The 21,961-nt window shown below is 45.4% G+C and overlaps 1 protein-coding gene across 1 annotated transcript in view; it reads left to right on the top strand.

Annotated features, from left to right (window-relative positions):
• SLX9 (SLX9 ribosome biogenesis factor) overlaps positions 1-21,699 on the top strand; it is a 74,806-nt gene extending 53,107 nt beyond the window's left edge. Inside the window, exons 4-6 of the mRNA XM_042782021.1 lie at positions 7,839-7,989; positions 18,589-18,657; positions 21,567-21,699. Of these exons, the coding sequence (XP_042637955.1) occupies positions 7,839-7,989; positions 18,589-18,657; positions 21,567-21,699 (353 nt within the window). The remainder of the gene's footprint in view (positions 1-7,838; positions 7,990-18,588; positions 18,658-21,566) is intronic.
• Positions 21,700-21,961: the final 262 nt, after the last annotated feature.

Genomic DNA, 21,961 nt, shown 5'->3' with positions numbered 1-21,961 from the left:
AGGAGCCAGTAGCTGCCTGAGTGAAAAGATGCCTCTAACTTCACTGGGCTGGGAGCAAGAGGCAGAGCTGAAGCCCAAGGTTGAGGGGCTTTCACACAGCCCCTAGAGCCTGGCACTTTGAACTTGGACTTCTAGCCTCCTGAACTGTAAGAGAATAAACTCCTGTTAGTTAAGGCCATCCCATTTGTGGTATATGCTTGTCAGAGTGGCACTGGGTAACCAGAGCACTCATGGTGGGCAAATTTCAGTGGAACTTCCAGGCTAAAACATACTGAGGAGAAGGACAGGGCCACCTCTTTCTGAAAAAATTCGCCACTGAAATAGTTGCACTGAATAGCAGCGAAATGTCTGATCTATTACTGGGAAACTTTCTGAAATGTATAACACTGGAGTAGTATCAGATGTATATTGTGGTGTAGTAAATTACCTGGTATGGCTTTTCTAGCCATAAGTCTTTGTAAACTCCATGGTGGCATTTGCCGTGAGCAACTGAGTAATTCCTGATGGTTAAAGTTATCCATCTGGGGTATTTCTGTTGGGAGCAGCATAAAGTAATTTTCTGGGAAGTTCGCCCTCTCAGATGTATAGAATTCTGATGTTGGGATTGGTTAGATTGCCACTCTGCCAGGGTCAAAAGGAGCCCTCCTAGAGGCAGAAGATATTTCTCACTGCCAGCTGAGAGATATAAGAGACATGCATTGCTGAGAGACATGCATTGCTGAGAGAGGGACATGAGAGACACACTGCTGAGGGAAGACCTTGAGAGACACACACTGCTGAGAGAGATACCAAGAGACACGTACCACTGAAAGAAAGAGAGACACTGAGAGACACACACTGCTGAGAGAAAGACTGAGAGAGACTGTTGGCTGAGAGATGGTGGGCTGAGAGAGACAGAGCATGTTCCTGAACTTGAATTGTAGCCTGTTGGTTCCCTAATAAACCCCATAATCTATGAGTTCTGTGTGGCCACTGCAGCGAATTATTGAACCCAGCAGAGAGGTGGTGGGTGCTACGGGAGAAACAGTTGGGGTCAGGATTTTTGAAAGGGCTGGAGGGAGGCAGCATCTCTGGCCTCACAGGAATAAGCTTTGGGCTACTGATGGTGAACCTGTCTTCCTCTTGAGAGGTTAGATGAGGTCAGAAGATGCAGCCTCCTTACCTCTTTGGCATATGTGTGTGTGTGTGTATAAAACACCTCACTGCTGTTGAGTCAGTTCTGACTCATAGCACCCAATCTTCCTTCCAAGGAGTGGCTGGTGGGTTTGAACTGCCAGCCTTCTGGTTAGCAGTCAAAATGCCTTAGGCACTATGCCACCAGAGCTCCAGTATCTGATATAGTGGCATATAATGAACCCCTCAGGTTAGAAGGCACTCAAAATATGACTGGGGAAGAGCTGCCTCTTCAAGGTAGAGTCAACCTTAATGACATGGATGAAGTAAATCTTTTGGGACCTTCATTAGCTGATGTGGCACAACTCAAAATGAGAAGAAACAGCTGAAAACATTCATTAATAATTGGAACATGGAATATATGATGTAGGAAACTTGGAAGTTGTCAAAAATGACATGGAATACATAAAGAGAGATATCCTAGACATTAGTGAGCTGAAATGAACTGGTATTGGCCATTTTGAATCAGAAAGTCACATGGTCTACCACACCAGGAATGACAAATTGAGGAAGAATGGTGTTACATTCACCATCAAAAGAAATATTTCAAGATTTATCCTAAAGTATAATGCTGTGATAGGATAATATCCATACGGCTACAAGGAAGACCAGTTAATACTACTATTATTCAGATTTGTACAACAATCATGAAAGCCAAAGATGAAGAAATTGAAGATTTTTACCAACTTCTGCAGTCCAAAATTGACCAAATGTGCAATCAAGATGTATTCATAATTACTAGTGATTGGAATATAAAAGTTGAAAACAAGGAAGAAGCACCAGTAGTTGGAAAATGTGGTCTTGGTGAACAAAATGATTCCACAGACTGCGTGATAGACCAACTTACTCATTCCAAATACATTTTTTTTTTTCCACAACACAAATGGCAGCTATACAGTGGACCTCACCAGATGAAGAATACATAAGAATCAGATCAACTACATCTGTGGAAAGAGGTGATGGAGAAGCTCAATATCATCACAAAAGAAGGCCACGAACTGACTGTGAAACAGACCATGAATCACTCATATGCAAATTCATGTTGAAGCTGAAGAAAAGTAGAACGAGTCCATGAGGACCAAAAGATGACCTTGATTATATCCTACCTGAATTCATAGCCCATCTCAATAGATTTGAGGCATTGAACACCAATGACTGAAGACCAGATAAGTTGTGGGATGACACTGAGAGCATCATATGTGAAAAAAGTAAAAGATCATTAAAAAGGCAGAAAAGAAAGAGAAAAAGAAAATGGATGTCAGAAAATACTGGAACTTGCTCTTAAATGTAGACTAGCTAAAACAAATGGAAGAAATGATGAAATAAAAGAGCTGAACAGAAGATTTCCAAGAGCGACTTGAAAAGACAAAGTAAAGTGTTACAATGAACTGTGCAAAGACCTGGAATTAGAAACCCAAAAGGGCAGGACATGCTTGACATTTCTCAAGCTGAAACAACTGAAGGAAAAATTCAAGACTCAAGTTGCAATATTGAAGGATTCTATGGGCAAAATATTGAATGATGGAGGAAGCATCAAAAGAAAATGGAAGGAATACAGAGTCATTGTACCAAAAAGAATGGGCCAGCATTCAACTAATTCAGGAAGTAGCATATGATCAAGAACTGATGGTATTGAAGGAAGAAGTCCAAGCTTCACTGAAAGCATTCATGAAAAACAAGCCTGCAGGAATTGAAAGAATACCCCCTGAGATGTTAAAACAAACACATCCAGGTCTGGAGGCACTTACTCGTTTATGTCAAGTAATTTGGCCAACTGACTGGAAGAGATCCATATTTATGCCCATCCAAAGAAAGGTAATTCAACAGAATTGAACATTATTATTGTTATTATTGAACAATGTGATTAATATCACACACAAGTGAACTTTTGCTGAAGATAATTAAAAAATGGTTACTGCAATATATTGACAGGGAACTGCCAAAAGTTCAAGCTGGATTCAGAAGGGGGAGTGGTATGAGAGATATCACTGCTGATGTCATATGGATCTTGTTTGAAAGCAAAGGCATTCAACTGTGTGGATCATAAGAAATTATGGATAACATTACCAAGAATGGGAATTCCAGAACACTTAACTGTGCTCATGAGGAAACCTGTACGTAGACCAAGAGGCAGTCATTCAAACAGAACAAGAAGATGCTTCATGGTTTAAAATCAGGAAAGGTGTACGTCAGGGTTGCATCTTTTCACCATATTTATTCAATCTGTGTGCTGAGCAAATAATCTGAGAAGCTGGACTGTGTGAAGAACTCAGCATCAGAATTAGTGGAAGACTTGCTGAAAGTGAAGATTACTTGAATCACTTACTGATGAAGATCAGTTACTGTAGTCTTCAGTATGGATTATACCAACATAAAAAAAAAAAAAAAAAGCAAAAATCCTTACAACCAGTAAGCAACATGATAAACAGAGACAAGATTGAAGTTGTCAGGGATTTCATTTTTTTGGGGATCCACAATCAGTACCCATGGAAGCAGCAATCAAGAAATCAGATGTATGGAATTGAGCAAATCTGCTGCAAAAGACTTCTTTAATATGTATGTTTATGAGGAAAGAGATCACTGTGAAGGCTAAGGTGCACCTGACCCAAATCATGGTATTTTCAGTCACCTCATACGTATGTGAGAGAGAGCTGGACAATGAATAATGAAGACCAAAGAAGAAATGATGCCTTTGAATTGTGGTGTTGGCAAAGAATACTGAAAATTCCGTGAACTGCCAGAAGAATGAACAAATCTATCCTGGAAGAAGTGTAGCTAGAATGCTCCTAGAAGTGAGAATGGCCAAACTTTGTCTCACCTACTTTGGTCATGTCAGAAGGGATCATTCCCTGTAGTGAAAAAGGAGAAGACCCTCAAGAAGATGGGTTGACACAATGGCTGCATCGATGGGCTCAAGCATAAACAAGGATTGTGAGGATAGTGCAGGAGTGGGCAGTGTTTGGTTCTGTTGTACATACTCGACAGCACCTAACAACAGATACAGCTTTAGCTACATCTTCCAAGCCTGTTATGCCTAGCATTCTGAAAACTTTCCTACAGAAAAGTTGGAAGAGTTTTACAGTAAACACCCATTTATTTACTTCCCACCTAGATTCTGCTGCTAGCACCTTACTTGTTTTATCACTATCTGTTCATTAGCCATTCTTCTGTATCCAGCCATCACCCATGTCACTTTTTTATGCCTTCCACAATGAGTTGCAGGCATCAGTACTCTTTCCAGCATATGATCCAGAGTTCAATATATATATATTTTTTTTTAACTTAAATTTACATCCAATGAAATGCAAATCTCAAGTGGTCCTTTCAGTGATTTCTGACAAATGCATACACCTCTGCAGTCAAAACCCCTGTTAGGGTGTAGACCATCCCTGTCTCCCAGAAGCCCCCTGGGTCCCTTCCCCCTGCCCCACAGTCCCAGAAGTCACACTGCTCTGACTGGTTTGTCCATAGCTTTGTTTTGTTTGCTGTAGACTTCATATAAATGGAAACCTGCAGGATGTATTTTTCTTTTATCTTGGTTCTTGTGTTCAGCATAGTGTTTTTGAGGTTCCTTCATGCTGCATGCAGCAGCCGCTCATGCCTTTGTATTGCTGAGAAGTATTTCATTTTTTGAATATATTGCTTGATATCCACTCTTCTATTGATGGATACCTGGGCAGTTCCCAACTTTAGGAACTATGGAGAAGGCTGCTGTGAACATTCTTTACAAATCTTTTTGTGGGCATATGTTTTCATTTCTCATGGGTTAGTACTTGGGAATGGAATGCTGGGTCAGAGGGTAGGTGTATGTTTAATTTTATCAGCAACTGCCAGACGCTTTTCTGAAGTGGTCAGACATCTACACTCCCACCAACACTGGGTGAGGATCTTTGTAGTTCCACATCTTTGCCAGTGTGAGGTGGTATCTCTCTCTTTAACCTTGGCTGTTCTGGTGGGTGTGAAGTGGTAGCTCATTGTGATTTTACTTTACTGGCCATGAAAAAGTACTTTCATGTGTTTTTTTTTTTTTTTTTGCCAATTTGTATATCATCTTTAGTGGTCTATTCATATCTTTTGCCCATTTTATTCATTAGGCTGTTCATTCTTTTATTATTGAACTGTAGAAATTCTTTATATAGCCTAAATACCTTCTTTGTCAAATGTTTTCTTCCCGACTTTGGATGACTTGCCTATATATTTTCTTAGAGATGTTTTTTGATGAGCAGAAACTTAATTTTGAGAAGTCTAATTTTTTTTTTTCTATATAGTTATTGCTTATTTATATTTAAGAAAATGTAACAATAACTATAAGAATCAGCACCAACCTTCTTTCTGTGAAATGGAGGTGAAATATACCCCTGTTCTCCAATTTCTATACCATTTCTGACACTAGCCATTCCCTTCCATGGCACTCTTTCTCTATTGAGTTTGATCATTCATTGGAACAGTCACAGGGAACTCATGGAAACAACATAATTATAATAGCAACTGTAGTAATAGAAAAGCATAAACAAAGATATACAAAGAGCAAGGTTTGTGAGTGGTACCAGTTTGGAACCTCAGTGTCTAAAGGGATCACTTACTTCTCAGATGGGAACCACATATCCTAACCGAAAACCAGTGATCATTGTCACCCATTGTGAAACTTTCAAACAGGAAACTCAGTGACTTCATTTGGCAGACTTGGCTATTGGTTGCTCTTCTCAGCTTTCGGGTGGGGTTTGGTCTTTATACTCTGCTGCCACCATCTGAGTCTGTTCACTGTCTCTGCTTTTTCTGGTACTGGCACACTGCTGCCTCCATGCTGTCTGCTTTGTGAGGTGACTTGCCTGCCACAGCTATCTCTCCGGGTCTTCAGTGTTGCAACCCTTGACCCATATTACTGTTCTTGTATTTGGATGCAGGAGCTTCTTAATGCAGAGATCCCATATCCAAAGGATATGTTCTTCTCCTAGCTTTCATTAATCAGGAAGCCCCAAAAAACCTCTGTGAAATTGGCCATACATAGGGGCTGTTGTTGTTAGGTGCTGTCAAGTCAGCTCTGACTCATAACAACTGTAGTATAACAGAACAAAACAATGCCCAGTCCTGCCCATCCTCATAGTCTTAGATAATGTTTCACTGCTATATAATGCAGGATTTCATAAAACCTGTGGGGCATCCCTCCCTGGTAGACAAGTAATTTGTTTTTGGAACTTAGTCTCTTAGAAATGCCTTCTCAACTCTTGTTAGAGACCATTTGAATGCAGTGCTTGGTGCTCCAGATAATTTGCTGGGGACCTGGGCTTGTGATGCAGATGGCATGTGGTTGGCACATGACTTGCTGAGCCGATGCTCTGGGTGGCAAGTGCTGGTGGCTGTGCTGAGTTTTGCCCATAAGGCAAAATTAAAAAAAAGGGCACAGTGTTTTTGCTTAGCTCCTCCAGCAGCTGTTGTCCTGTCTCTACCACATGGTCATCACTGCCATCCTCTTCTGGTCCTACATCCTGTCTCTCTCTCTCTGTTGAATTCTCTGAACACTGTGCATTGTCATTGTCTCTGCACCCCAGTCTAGTACAGCTAGTCACTGCAGGTGGCTCAGTCATTGTGCTTGGGGCAGTCACAGGTGGGCTTATGGTGTTACTGGCTAACAGGGAAAGACTGCCTCTCTCTGTTCTCCATCCCTGACTTCTGGCCATATTTGGATGCTATCTCATGCCATCTTGGTGTTATCCTGGAGGAGGGAGACTGATCTGAGACCTGCAAGTATGAAGAACATGTTTGAGCACATGGGCTTTATTCACAATTCTGATGACTAAACACATTTGTAAATGCAAATCAAGTCCCAAGGCTTGTTTCTAGTCCAGTTACAGATTCAAGTCCCTTTTCAGGTGCAGAGGCTGAGGTTCTTTCTGTGTCATCCCCATGCTCTGCTCAATTGGACACAGCCCCTGTACCCATATCCATAGCCTGTACTTGGCTTTGGGACCTCACCACTTTCTACCTCACATTATCCCCCCAGGGTAGTACTTATTCCCTCCTCTGGACAACTCCCCTAGATGCACAAGGCGCGGGATCCTCCCTTGGTGCTCGTTTTAACTGCACAGGAGCAAAGGAGGCCATGGCTCTCTCAGCGAGTGACTCAGTGACTGAAGTCCAGACCCTTCTTTCTATGTTTGTCCTTTTGCTGTCTTCTTTGTGCCTGTGTGGGGCTCCCACTTCCTTCTGCCCACCCCACATGCCCAGGCCACTATTTCAGCCTCCCTTTTCAAAAGGAAAAATCCTCAATGCTTCTAGCTCTGGTCTTATGATCAACCCTGTAATTAAAACATGTGCTGAGATCTGTGATTAAGGGAAAAAATAACTTGGAGCTAGTTGCCTCCCAGGTTTCCAGGGGTGGGGTGTAGGTGACAGCAGGAAAGGAGAACACGATGGCCTGCTTCCAGCAGGCTCATGATGGGAGCCAGCACCAGAGAAAGCAGGGCCAGTGTTGGGGCTCAAGTGGAGGGGAAGAGGGCATCTAGCACTCTCACTTGCTTGGCATCCCCTATGCCTTGAGCAGGGCTGGGCATTGTGGCCCTTGCCCACTCAGCTTCATGGCCTACCTCCTCTGACAGGTACTCAGTGAGTGCATATCATATGGTTTCTGTTCCTCTAACTTCCTTTTCCCTCCCTTTCCCCCTCAGAGATAGAAGCCATCAAGCTGGCTGAGCAGAAGCGCTGGGAGGCACAACGGCGGAGGGCCACGGAAGTGGTGGGGGACTTGCGCCCACTGATGGAGGCGCTACCTGAGTTGGCAGAACTAGAGAACAGCAGTGGCTTGCGGCAGCCCAGGAGGCAAGTATGGTGTCCTTTTGTATCAGGAGGCAAGTATAAGGCTGCTCCTTTATAGGCTGCTTACCAACTGAGCCGTGCATGTACTGGCTTACTTGTGTTCAGTGGAGAATGAATGGTAGAGGAAACGGCCAAGGTCCTGGCAGTGCTGACCGCATGGAGACTGATTCTTATCAAATACCTGCACTCCTTCGACTGAGGCCTAGCTACCAGGAACCAGGAGTCAGGTGGCATCTCCATCACATGAAGCTGGGAAGGCAGGATGTGTTAGGAGTGCCTGGCCTACTACTCGTAAACAGGAGAGTGATCAGTTTGGTGAGGTGGCCCAAGCTGACTCCACTCTCATGGCCTTCTTCTGATTGGGAATGGCCATCCTGGCCCACCCTTCCCCTAATGGGTTCTGCTCCTTCCACCTCCCCATCCACACTTCAGTGGGCACACTGGCTGCTCTGTCCTGGTCAGGGCCACCATCTGCTTCCTGGGCCTGGTACCCTCTCCAAGTACCCCCATCATCTCTGCCCTTGCCTCTCTCAGAACAAGACTCAAATGGATTTTCCCACTGAAACTTCCTGTCTGCCTCATCTGGTCCTGCACATGCCTCCCCTCCTATGGCTCCTCCTCACCACACACTGCCTTTCTGTTCTGATCCTTGCTCATGTCCCTGCATGGTCAGGGCCTCGGCCTCTCTGCTTTCTACCCTCCTGCCCTCTGGCCCAGTACAACCTATGTACTTTAGGGGTTCCATAAGTAGGTAGATGGCTTGTCCACACCGACAGGGCCACAGGGCTTGTGCTGATTGAATGCAACGGGGCAGTTGTGTTTCCTTGCTGGAGTGGAATGGTAATGAGGAGTATGTATCTGCAGCTGTTCCTGCAGGCTGCACTTCCTTCCTTCAGGCTTCCTTCCTTCCACAGAGGTGCATACACACACTGTTCTAGCCAGAATTTTCACCTGGTTCATTCGTTTTGTTTTAAACTTTTTATTGTGAATTGGGTGAATTTTACAAAGCAGTTTCATTTCATATTCAACAGCTCATGAACATTGTGACACTGATTACATTCCCCACAGTGTAATAGCTCTCCTCCCAGTTCTTCCTTGTGGTTACCCTTTCCTTGTGTCCTTCTTGCCTATGCATTTCTGCCTCCTGTGCAAATACTGCCCTCTGATCTCCCATGGTTGATTGTTCTAAATAGAGCATCTCCTGGTGTAGTTGTTTGGCTCAGAGACCTATCTGTTTTTTGGCTGAGAGTTAAGCCACAGGAGTGAGTTCAGTTCCAGACCTAAAGGGTGACTTGGAGCCATCGTCTTAGAGGTTCCACCAGTCTCTAGCTGACCAGTAAACCTGGTCTTTTTTTATGTTTTTTAAATTTTGTTCCACATTTTTTTCTCCCACTCTATTAAGGATCTCCAATTTTGATTCCTTTCTGAGTGGTTAGTGTTAGTAGTTGGGTATCATCTAGTTCTTCTGGTCTCAAGGTCATACAGGCTGAGGTTCTCATGGTCCATTAGTCCTCTGGACTGTGTGCTTGCATCTTTGATGTTCTTCATTTGTCTTTGCTCTAAAAGAGGAATCTGGTTCATTCTTAAAATGTCTTGGGATAAAAAGCTGACATCTTCCTATCACTGAGCTCTCCCAGCTGCCAAGGCTGGGGATACCTGGACATACCAGCATGTTCCCTTTACCTATTACTGAGAGCTGGTTGTGGAGGGGCCCTGCCCTTGAATGAATGAGCCAAGGCCAGGCTGAACCCTCCTCACAGGGCACCTAGAACACCAGGCAGGCCGCTGGCAGGAGAGAGCCACAGCTCAATCTGTCCTGAGGCTTTGTGGTGATGCTGGTGGCCAGCCATCGCTTGTGCAGGCTCCCAGAGTGACCAGTGCAAGAACATTTGTGCACAGCATGTTCATCCAGCCACCACACCAATGCTGTTGCTTCCCTGAATTTGGGGACACAACATGCTGCTGTTTGTGGCTTGCCCAGAAAGCTTTTCTCAAGGGCTTTTCTGCCTCTAGGCTGCTGTCTCCATAAATGAAAGTGCCATGGGGCCTGGCCCTTGAGGGAGGAGCTGCCCCCAGGTGCTCAGACCTCAGCTTTCCAGGAACAAGCAGGACAGACGCTGTGGGGCATTCTGTTTTGATCATAGTTTCTGGACTTTAACATTTATTGCTGTTGACTCTAATTTTGCCTTTTAAGAAGTAATTCTCTCTGGCTGAAAGCACCAAATCCCATGCAGAGCCTGCTCAAGCTCCACCTGAGCCCTACAGGATGAGACCTCTCAGCTTCAGGGCACAGGTGATGGCTCAGGGTCAGCCCAATCTGCTCCCTGTCCAACCCCCGTGGGTGAGTGACTCCCATCATAAGATAGGAGAGGAAGGCTCTGTGGGGTGGAACCAGACCAAACATTTGCCTGTGTGAGGAGGAGTGGCCACCCTGAGTTGAGATTGACAACTGAACGCGAGCCTGAGATGCACATTCCATTTTGGGTCCTCAAACAAAAATGTGACCCTGGTCAAGTGCACATATGTGTTTTTCAGTTTCTCATCTGAAAAATGTCCTCCAGCTCCCATGGGAGAGAGCTGCGTAAACACCGCAGTCAGCCCGGCTGGGGCAGGAATGCGTATGGGGCCCTGGGCTTCTGAGTGTGGGACTTTGGCTGTGGTTGCTCATGCTGTCTCTGGTCAGGCTGGGGGTGGCCCTGACTGGTCTCAAACTCTGTGATCCCCTGGATGTGGCTGTGGTGCCTCACTGAGAGGTCTCATAGCTGTCCTAGGGGCCACAGTGTCTTCTCACATGTGTCTCAGGTGCTGGGAAAGCTGATTGTTGGTTGGTTCATTTGATTTAATAAACATTTTATTTTATAATAGTTTCAGATTTATAGAAAAGTTGGAAAGATGGTACAGAGGGTTCTTGTACAATGTTCGCCAGTTTCTTTTATTATTATGAATAAAATATCAGGTCTTAGTATAGTGTCACACGAATGAACCAATATTGATACATAAATAATAATCAATTTAAAGTAATAATTTGCTAAAGCCCATGCTTTCTTCAGATTTCCTCAGTTTTTCACTGATGTTCTTTTTCTACCCTGGGTCTCATCTAGGAAACCACATGACGTTTAGTCCTTATGTCTCCTTAGGCTGTGCTTGGCTGTGACAGTTTCTCAGACATTTCTTTGTTTTTGATGACCTTGACCATTTGGAGAAGTACTCCTGGTCATGTAGTTTTAGGACTCCTCTCAATTGGGATTTTGTGCACTGTTTTTTATCATGATTAGACTGGAGCAGTGGCGTTTTGGAATCACGGAGGTGAGGTGCCATTTTCATCACATCATGTTAAGAGTGGTACAGCCCGTCGATAGGACTCAGCACTGTTGATGTTGACCCTGACCACCTGGCTGAGGTCTTGTTTGTCAGAATTCTCCACTCTGAAGGTCTTCTTTTTCCCCTTTCCCACAGTGAACATTTTGGGAGGAAGTCACTATGAGCAACCCACACTTAAGGAGTTGAAAGTGATGCGCCACCTCTTTGAGAGCAGAGAATCTACAGGGATATTTGAAATTCTTCTGCATGGGAAATTTATCTCTTCTCCATTTATTCAGTTGTTTATTTATATCAGGGTTGGACTCATGGATAGTCAGTCATTCCATACTTTGGGTTATAATCCACTATGTCTGTTTATTTTGTTGCTTAGGTTGTTCTAGCTTTGGCCATTGGGAACTCTCTGTTGGCTACTGTGCCCCTTTGACATACTACCCCATTTAGTGTGTGTGAAAGAGAGATAGCACTTCTTTACTTTTTGGCATTACAGGATGCTCCAGGCTCACCTTGTACATTTCCTGCCCTAGTAGTAGATCAGCTATTTCTCCAAAGGCCCAGATTCCCTATATTGGAGACTAGTATCAGAAACCAAGATCCGGGTGCTTGGTGTGCTCATTGTTACTAGGGTGTTACTGCTTCTAGGCCCTTTCAGATGACAGAAGTATCTGTGTGTAATAACTTTAGTTAGTAATAATTACTATAATTATATTAAATATATAATATAATTATAAAAAGTAATGTAACCTTCTCTGTATTAAGTTAAAACATGAGTTGCTACTGTTTTCTCCAACCCTAATCCATCACCACATGCATCATTCTAGCCACCTGTCCTTGCTTATCCCACTCCAGCAGTGAAAACCTCACCACCATCTGTGTGTGTTTGATCCCAGTATGTGTGGTCAAGTATCAGAACTGTTAACTTGTGCCCCCACGGAACATGACTTTATATCTTACATGCAGTTCCTTTTGCTTTTAGTTCAGACTCCACTCATTTCCAAAGTTGTTATATCTTTTGCAAAAACTATTTTTAGGGAGCAGAATCAGAGCCTTCACCTGTCACTGGGCTTTGTTACCCAGGTATGTAGCCTCATTCATTACCTTCACCTGGCCTCAAGGAGTAGGGATCTGGCTTCAGACTGTATCACCTTGGCAGAAGGCAAATTTTTCCCACTGGAGTAGGATCTGAGGTGTAGGCCTGGGCTCCAGCCTGCTTAAAACCTTCTGGAGATTCCCATGTGGTCTTCCTGAGACTCACAAGCTGAGCTGGCTGATCTGTGATGTCTGCACCCATGTTCTGGCTCTTTGCTGAGCACAGTAGACAGTGGAACAGGAGAGATGCACACGGGAAGAGGCCCTGCACAGAACCATCCCACTAAGCTTGTTAAGTCTGACCATCACCCAGTGTTGTGGCTTTGGAAACTGGCCCTTGCTTTTTTGACAAGATGTCTGTGGTGTCAATATGATCCCAAGAAAAAGGGATCATTCATGGGTGACAAGTGAGTAAGCAGAGGCAAGGATCCAGGTAAAGCCAGGGACCCAGGCCAGGGCCCTCCCAAGCAGTGGGAAAGCAGAGAAAAAGCTGGGGGGAGGGGCAGGACAGAGCGAGCAAGCAGAGGCAGGGATCCAGGTAAGGCTGGGGGTCCCAGGCCACACCCCTCCCAAGCAGCGTGAAAGAGAAAAAGCCAGCAGGGGGACCACGACATAGCAAGGAAGCAGAGGCAGGGATCCAGGTAAGGCTAGAGACCCAGGCCACAGCTCTCCCAAGTGGCAGGAAAGAGGCAGGGATCTATGTAAGGGAAGGGTGGGGAGAGTGGAGAGGTTTTGAACAGCTAAGGTTTGTCAGTTTGTCCTGCTGTGGTGGCATGTTGCTGTGAGGCTTGAGGCTATGTCACTGGTGTCTTAAACCCAGTAGGGTTGCACGTGGTGCATAGGTTTCAACAGCTTACAGACTGAGACAGACTAGGAAAAAGGAGGAGGCCATCCACTTCTCAAATAATTGGCCAGGGAAAACCTTATGAATAGCAGAGAAACACTGATACAGTGCTGTGCAACTTATGAATAGCCGGGAAACATTGTCCGATACAGCCACTTAGGTCGGAAGCCTCTCAATATAGGACCAGGAAAGAGCTGCATCCTCAGAGTAGAACCAGCCTTAATGATAAGGATAAGGTAAAGTTTTCGAGACCTCCATCTGCTGATGTGGCACAACTCAAATTGAGGAGAAAGAGCTGCAAACATCCATTAATAATCGGAACATGGAATATACGAAGCATGAATCTAGGAAAATTGGAAGTTGTCAAAAATGAAATGGAACGCATAAAGATTGATATCCTAGGCATTGTTGTTGTTGTTATGTGCCATCGAGTCGGACCCGACTCATAGCGACCCCTCTTTGGGTTGCCGAGGCAGTATCACTATGGAAGTAGATTGCCCAGCCTTTCTTCCGAGGATTGGCTGGTGGGTTTGAACCACCAGCCTTCTGGTTAGCAATCAAGTGCCTTAGGCACTATGCTACCAGAGCTCCTATCCTAGGCATTAGAGAGCTGAAATTGACTGGTTTAGCCATTATGAATCAGACCACCATGTGTAGTCTACTGTGCCAGGAATGACAATTTGAAGAAGAATGGCATGGCATTCATCATCACAAAGGATGTTTTAAGATCTGTCCTGAAGTACAGTGCTGTCAGCGATAGGATAATATCCATACACCTACAAGGATGACCAGGAGCTCTGGTAGCATAGTGCCTAAGGCTCTTGACTGCTAACCAGAAGCCTGGCGGTTCAAACCCACCAGCTGCTCCTCGGAAGGAAGGTTGGACAATCTACTTGCATAGTGATACTGCTTCGGAAACGCAGGGAAGGGTCGCTGTGAGTCAGGTCTGACTCGACAGCACATGACAACAACAACAAGGAAGACCAGTTAATATGACTATTATTCAAATTTTTGCCCCAACTACCAAAGCCAAAGGTGAGGAAATTGAAGATTTTTATCAGCTTCTGCAGTCTGAAATTGACCGAACATGCAATCAGGATGTGTTAATTATCACTGGTGACTGGAATGCAAAAGTTGGAAACAAAGAAGAATCACTGGTAGTTGGAAATTTTGGCCTTGGCAACAGAAATAATGCTGGAACTCACATGGTAGAGTTTTGCAAGACCAACGACTTGTTCATTGCAAACACCTTTTTCAACAACACAAATGGCAGCTGTACATGTGGACTTCATCAGATGGAATACACAGGAATCAGATTGACTACATCTGTGGTAAGAGGCGATGGAAAAGCTCAATATCTTGAGCCAAAACCAGGCCAGAAGCTGATTGTGGAACATGCCATCAACTGCTCATATGCAAGTTCAACTGGAAGTTAAAGACAGTTAAAACAAGTTCACAAGAGCCAAGATATGATCTTGAATAGATCCCTCCTCAATTTAGAGACTATTTAAAGAATAGATTTGATGCATTGAACACGAGTGACCAAAAACCAGAAGAATTGTGGGATGATATCAAGAACATCATCCATGAAGAAAGCAAGAGGTCACTAAAAAGATAAGAAAAAAACAAAATGGATGACAGAAGAGACTCTGAAACTTGCCCTTGAGTGGAGAGTAGCTAAAGCAAATGGAAGAAATGACAAGATAAAAGAGCTGAACAGAAGATTTCAAAGAGCAGCTCAAGCAGACAAAGCCAGTTACTATAATGAAATGTGCAAAGCTTTGGAGTTAGAAAACCAAAAGGGAAGAACACACTGGGCATTTCTCAAGCTGAAAGAGCTGAGGAAATAATTGAAGCCTTGAGTTGCAATATTGAAAGATTCTACGGGCAAAATATTGAATGATGCAGGAAACATCAAAAGAAGATGGAAGGAATATACAGAATCACTGTACCAAAAAGAACTGGTTGTTCTTTATCCATTTTAGGAGGTGGCATATGATTAAGAACTAGTGGTACTGAAGGAAGAAGTCAAAACTGCGCTGAAGGAATTGGCGAAGAACATGGCTCCAGGAATTGATGGAATACCCATTGAGATGTTTCAACAAACAGATCCCCCACTGGAGGCACTCAGTTGGTTATGCCAAGAGATTTAGAAGACAGCTACCTGGCCAACTGACTGGAAGAGATCCATATTTGTACCCATTTCAAAGAAAGGTGATCCCACAGAATGTGGAAATTACCAAACAATATCATTACTATCATACTATTATATTATTATGATAACATATTATTATCATGTAGATCATAAGATCTTACTGAAGATAATTCAAAAACAGTTGCAGCAGTATGTTGATCGAGAACTTCCAGAGGTGCAAGCTGGATTCAGAAGAGGACATGGAACAAGGAATATCATAGCTGCTGTCAGATGGATCCTGGCTCAAAGCAAAGAATTCCAGAAAGATGTTTACTTGTGTTTTATTGAATATGCAAAGGCATTTGATTGTGTAGATCATAAGGAATTGTGGATGACATTGAGAAGAATTGGAATTCCAGAACACTTGATTGTGCTCATGGAGAACCTGTACATTGATTGACCAGGAGGCTGTTTTTCAAACAGAACAAGGGGACCCCCCATGGTTTAAAATCAAGAGGGGAGTGTGTCAGGGTTGTATCCTTTCTCCATACTTATTCAGTCTGTATGCCAAACAAATAATCTGAGAAGCTGGACTATATGAAGAAAAACGTGGCATCAGGATTGGAGGAAGAATCATTAACAACCTGTGACACGCTGATGACACAACTTTGCTTACTGAAAGTGAGGATGACTTGAGGCACTAACTGATGAAGATTGAAGAATACAGTCTGCAGTATGCATTGCATCTCAATATAAAGAAAACAAAAATCCTTACAACTGGACCTATAAGCAGCATCATGATAAATGGAGAAAAGATTGAAGGTGTCAAAGACTTCACATTGCTTGGTTCTACAATTGACGCCAATGGAAGCAGCAGTCTGGTCATCAGGTAACGTATAGCACTGGGCAAATTGGCTGCAAGGGACCTCTTTCAAGTGCTGAGGAGCAAGGATGTCTCCTTGAGGACTAAGGTGTGCCTGACACAAGCCATGATATTTCCAATTGCCTTGTTTGCATGTGAGAACTGGACAATGAATAAGGAAGACCGAAGAAGAATTGACGCTTTTGAGTTGTGGTGCTGGCAAAGAATGCTGAAAGTACTGTGGACTGCTAAAAGAACTAACAGATCTCTCCTAGAGGAAGTGCAGCCGGAATGCTCCTTGGAATCAAGAATGGCCAGACTTTGTCTCACCTACTTTGGTCACATTGTCAGAAGGGACCATTCCCTGGAGAAGGATCATGCTTGGTAAGGTGGAGGGGTCCATGAAAGAGGGAAAGGCCCTCAACAAGGTGGATTGACACAGTGGCTGTGACAATGGGCTCAAGTATAGCAAGGATCATGGAGCTGGTGTGGGACTGGATGGTTGTTCGTTCTGCTGTGCATAGGGTCGCTATGAGTCGGACATGACTCAACGGCACCTAACAACAACAACAACATGGGTGACACCAGGTGGCAGTGTGTGTTCCTTTCCCCAGTTTAACTGAGCTTATGGCAGACCCAACTCCGGGCCAAATGTTCCCCAGAAGCCAAACCCAATGTCAGAAACAGCTCCTAGAGAGTACCATCTAGCATGAGGCACACGTCTAATGGTCTGCTCAAGAGGCAGAGTGGGCCCACATGCTGCCATGGCCAGCTCCCACCAGTGTCTCTGTGGGCTTCTAAGTTCTGGGTCGGGGATAGTCTGAGAGGATGCATTCAGCACCATTTCCTAACTAGGCTGAGATCCTGGGGCTTAGGACACTATGCCATGGGGCAGCCACACATGCCCAGTGTGCAAGACACCTTTGCCACACAGGCACTCTGACCCTGTATCTTGAGAACCAGAGTCCGACTACCACTGTTGCTCTTCACCCACCAGAAGATCACACTCTTGAAGAACTTACTCTTTCATTATCCACTACTGGCCTGCTGGTGGTGGCCTGCTTTTTCACACACAGAGTCTTGCCATGGAAACCTCAATAGATTACATCAGTCAAAGCCTCAGGATTGAGACCATGCTGCTGCTATGCCTGCCCTGGGAAAGGCCCAGGCCCACTGCATGGAGCCTTTTCCAGGTAGGACGTGAGGAAGCCAGGCTTAGAGCCATGGGCTTACCACACCAACCTGCATGGCAAGTTCTTTTGGGCCACTTACATGGACTGAGGCTAGGGGCCTGGAGATCCTGGGCCCATGGGGATCCTCTGTTCTATAGGGCATGACTGGTGTGGTGGCAAAATGTTAGGAAGTTGACCATCTATTCAGTATACATACATTAAAAAGGTCAGCCTTTGGGATGAACTCTCTAAATGAGATGGCTTTCTATATTCTATGAGAATTCCTGCCTGGAGAGGGCATGGAGGCACCCTGAGCCTGAGTGAGCAGAAGGTCATTAGACAGGAGGGTTGGATCGGCCTAGGAGGAACACAGAAGGAGTTGGGCACCCAGGCCCTTCCTCAGATTAGGTCTGGAAGCAAGGACTAAAGAAAAGTGGGGCCAAGGCGTTATTTTTGGTGCACATGACATTTCTTAACATTCATATTTTAAAAAGTAACATGAATAAAATATCAAGTCTCTAGGTCTGGAGGCTAAATTTATGCATTGGCCTGAGGAGCTCTGAGCAGATTCTCTTGCCCTTCCTGCTCTCCTTTTGGCCCTGTGTCCTGTGTGGCATTTCCACATACACTCAGCCTGGCAGCTCCACTAGGAGGGAGCCTGGTATAGCCACCTCAAAATGGGATCCCCTCCTTCCTGCTAAAGATGTGGAGTCATTTGTCAGTTTTTACCTTACCTTCTGGCCTGTGTCTCTCAGGAAGAACAGCACCTGGACTCTCAGAGGACGTGGTGCCACATGGATCCCCCTAGGACATGCAACTTGATTAATAAAGTTGGGCAGGATGGAAGGATTCAGTGGATGTGTGTATATCTAGGTCTGCTTACTCCATATTATAAGGGAGGAGTGAGACATTGAGACTCATCCTAGCTACTGCAGAACCCCAACCCCATGACTAACCCACAATAACCTCACCTGGCACATCAGATCAGATGAAAGCTGCTTGACTATACTCTTCCTAGCCCCTACAGCCAAAGCATGACATAGAGTTCATGGCTGTTTGGTGGCTTGGTTATGTCAGGCCTGGAGGTGGCTACAGCCTAAGCTTTGAGAGGAAGATCAGGTGTTTGAGGGGAAGATGTTCAGGTGGGACACTTGTGTCTGACTGGACTTCTCTCTGTCTCTAGCAGGGTGACCAGCAAGCCCAGGCCCACTGAGCTCAGCCGGATGAGTGCTGCACAGAGGCTTCAGCTCCTGTGAGTATGAGTCTGACCAGGCTGCCAAGTTCCTGGGCTACCTCACCTTACTCGCTTTCCCCAGGCCTCAGTGAGGGGTGTTCTTCCCACGCTTCCCCACCCTCTCATGACTCCACACTGGCTGCTCTGCTTGGTTTTCAAATATAACTCCAGGTATGGTGCATTACAGCCTGAAGCATCTGGCCAGCTGCCTTAGGAGGCTCCTGGGGAATTCTCACACTTCACCTTAGAGAAAGTGCCCCCTCTTCCCTTCCCTGCTCTTCTACTCTAGCCTAGTTGATTGTTACCCAGGACATTGTAGGCATGAAGTACATGAATATTTGGTTCTGTGACTGGAACCTTTACTGGCTGTACCTTGGTGCCCAGTTACAGAGTCAGCACCCATCAGCAGTCCTAGCCCTGGCTTCATTCCTTCTGCTGTCCTGAGCTTATCTTCTACGGGTTTGTCTGAAAAAAGGCCTGTAGGATCTTAACATGTTCAAAAACGTTTGTGGAGATTTGTACGCAAATGTCATCTTGGGTCACACTTAGGCTCTTTCTTAGACTGGGCTCAAGTTTTCATTGCAAGTGGAAAAATCTGAGTGACCCTGAGTTTTAAACTCTTGTGAGATAGCTCTTCATTTTGACTGCCCACAGGATTGTTTTTTTTTTTTTTGCTACTAAAGTAACTTGCAAGGATATTTCTTAGTATTGTATATACTATATCAGTTCTTACTAGGGCCTCTTGTACCCTTTCAGTTTTTAGACTCAAGTCTTTTTTTTAATAATTGTTTTTGGAAATTTGTACTAAATTATATCTTCAAATATTTCTTCTAAGCTATTATTTTGGCTCTTTAGGGATATCAGTTATTCATATGTTGGGTCTTTTGATCTGAATTATAATTCATTTTCACTATATATACTTTTTAGCCCTAAGTTTTTAATGTCTTTGTATAGATTTTGTGGTTATCTTTATTTCTACTCATGTCTTAATGAATTGAATTCTCCCTTCACCAGCTGTTTGAAGGAAATTTGTATATGGAAAGAGCCAAGCTATCAGAATTCTCTCAATGACCCAGGGTTGTGTGTGAGTGACATTTTTGTCCTCTCCTTCTTCCTGTGTCATGTATTGGTGCTTCCAGTACCTTGAGCTTATCTCTGTCTTCTTCTTCTGCATCTCCTACCCTCTGCCTCTCCTTGTTGCCCAGCCTGGTCCCTGGAGCTCCCATGGGGCACAGTGCACTTTCATGGTTCTGGATGGAGTGATAGTTTTACCCTTTGGCATACCATGTACCAATAGCTTCATCTGCAGTCTAGACTACAGGCCTCCCTTCTCCACAGCTCTGGTGACTGATGCTGTATTTGTGAAGAGTTAAGGGCTCATACGTCCTCTGCTTCATCAAAGATAGAGTTGATTTCTTGTTGCTTTTAAGCAATTTCTGAGAGGAGAAACAGGAAGCAGTGTGTATGCTCCTCCATTGTGTCACCAGAAGTCTTTGTCCATGTTCATACCCCTGGTGCCTAGCAGTACATGGCAAGGGCTCAGGCGTCTGAATGACCTAGATCCTCAGTTCAGCTTAGCAGTCGCCTTCCCTGAGAGCCCAGAAGGGGTAGTGTGTTGCATTCATCCTGCCGTGTTCCAGAGACTGGGTGCTCTCTGCCATGTCACCAGGACTGCCAGACCTTCTGGCCAAATCCCAGCTGAAGAAGATGAGCCTCCCAACCCTATCCTCTCTGCTGCTCAGGGCAGTGGGAGCTGGCTGCTTGGCTGAAGCCAGCCTGGCCATGATGCAGGTTTGCTCCAAGTGGATCAGAAAAGCCCACCCAATGGGAGGGGAGTCATTGCTGCTGCCAGTGTACAGAACCATGCTTATCAAAGCCTGGGGCTCTCTCCCAGCTGTTGTCTAGTGGCTCTGAGGTTCCTCATGAACACAGAGAAAATGGACCCAGTGTGATCTGGACTTGTACAAGGTCATTGCGCTCAGCTGGGGCCCTGTGACTTAAGCCAGAGCTGTCCCTGCCACAGTGGTAACCACAGGTCTGGTTGACTTGTCCTAGAGGCACCACCCAGAGTAGCTGCATTTGTCACTGGGCTCAGAGACTGTGTCTGGTCACCTCTGTCTCAATAGCACATAGGCCCCTCACTGGGGTCTCTGGATTATATTGTGTGATGTGGCAAATGCCCTTAGGTGGACACTGGGAAGCTGATGATGGCAGCAGGGCTCAGGGTGTGAGGCTCCTCACCAAACTCGAGCTCCTGCAGGAGGGAAAGCCCTGCAAGGCGTATCCATTGGGACCTCTCCCCTGCATTGCAGCCTGTATAAGCAGAGCCTAAGTTAGGGAGGAGGGAGTAAAGCTTCTGTGCCTTGTGGTAGCCAAGTCCTCCTATCCCTGCCCTTCCAACGTGGCTGCATATCCTTTGCACATTTATTCTTTGAGCTCTGTAGAGGGAGCTCCTTAAACAAGGCAGTGTGTCTCAGGAGGGCACCTGTCTGGTATACCCTGCATTATGAATCCAAAGCTCCCCCATAAACCCCAAGGGAGAAAAGGGACCCCAGGGGCTCTGCTCCACCAGGCCCAACAAGGCTGGCATTCGCATATCCTGCAGGGTTTGTACCATAGATGGCAGGATCTCACAGGCACATCTGCCTTCTTACCTCCTGTTGCTTCTTATCCTGTCCCCATCCAAGGTCATTGTTACTTCTAAGCCCTGTGACCTGCCCATTGCACCGACATAAGCTCCCTGGATGAAGATACTCTGTTCTGTCCCAAGGCAGTCCCAGGAACTCTTCCCCCCACCACCACCTTTTCCTCTACTCTGAAAAAGAAAGTAGATCTATGTCCTGGGGCTGTGTGGGCCCCCAGACATCCCCCAAGGGCTGGGGTTCCTGAGCTACTGCAGTATTAACCTTTGGGTCTTGATCTTTCAGTGAAGAAGAAAGGGCCCGGTTCCGGGAGCTACTGGCCAGCCCAACCTACCAAGCCAGCCCCCTGGAGGCCATTGGGCAGCGGCTGGCCCACCAAATGCAGCTGGAAGACAGTGGTGGTGGTGGCCAGCTCTGATGGCCCAAGCCCCTTGGACACAGTACTCCAAGGAGCCCAGTGAGGGCCAGACACCAGCCAACTGTGGCGGTCAGTGTCCTGCAGCTGGAGACACCCTTCCCTATTATTTTATTTTCTTTCTGGGACATTAGGGAGGATGATGGTGGGTGTGAGGGTCAAGGAATAAAGTGCTTCTGGCCTAAGCAGTGGATGACTCCTTACTGCACACCCCAGGGCTGCTGCCCCACTGCTCCCCTGGAACAGCCTCCAGCCCACCCCTGGC

The sequence above is a fragment of the Orycteropus afer genome, unplaced genomic scaffold (genome assembly GCF_000298275.1).
Source record: "Orycteropus afer afer isolate SDZICR_OR568_19922 unplaced genomic scaffold, OryAfe1.0 scaffold00219, whole genome shotgun sequence".
Classification (NCBI taxonomy): Eukaryota; Metazoa; Chordata; class Mammalia; order Tubulidentata; family Orycteropodidae; genus Orycteropus; species Orycteropus afer.
Note: the sequence above shows the minus strand (reverse complement) of the source record. Positions and strands in the feature narration are given on the sequence as shown.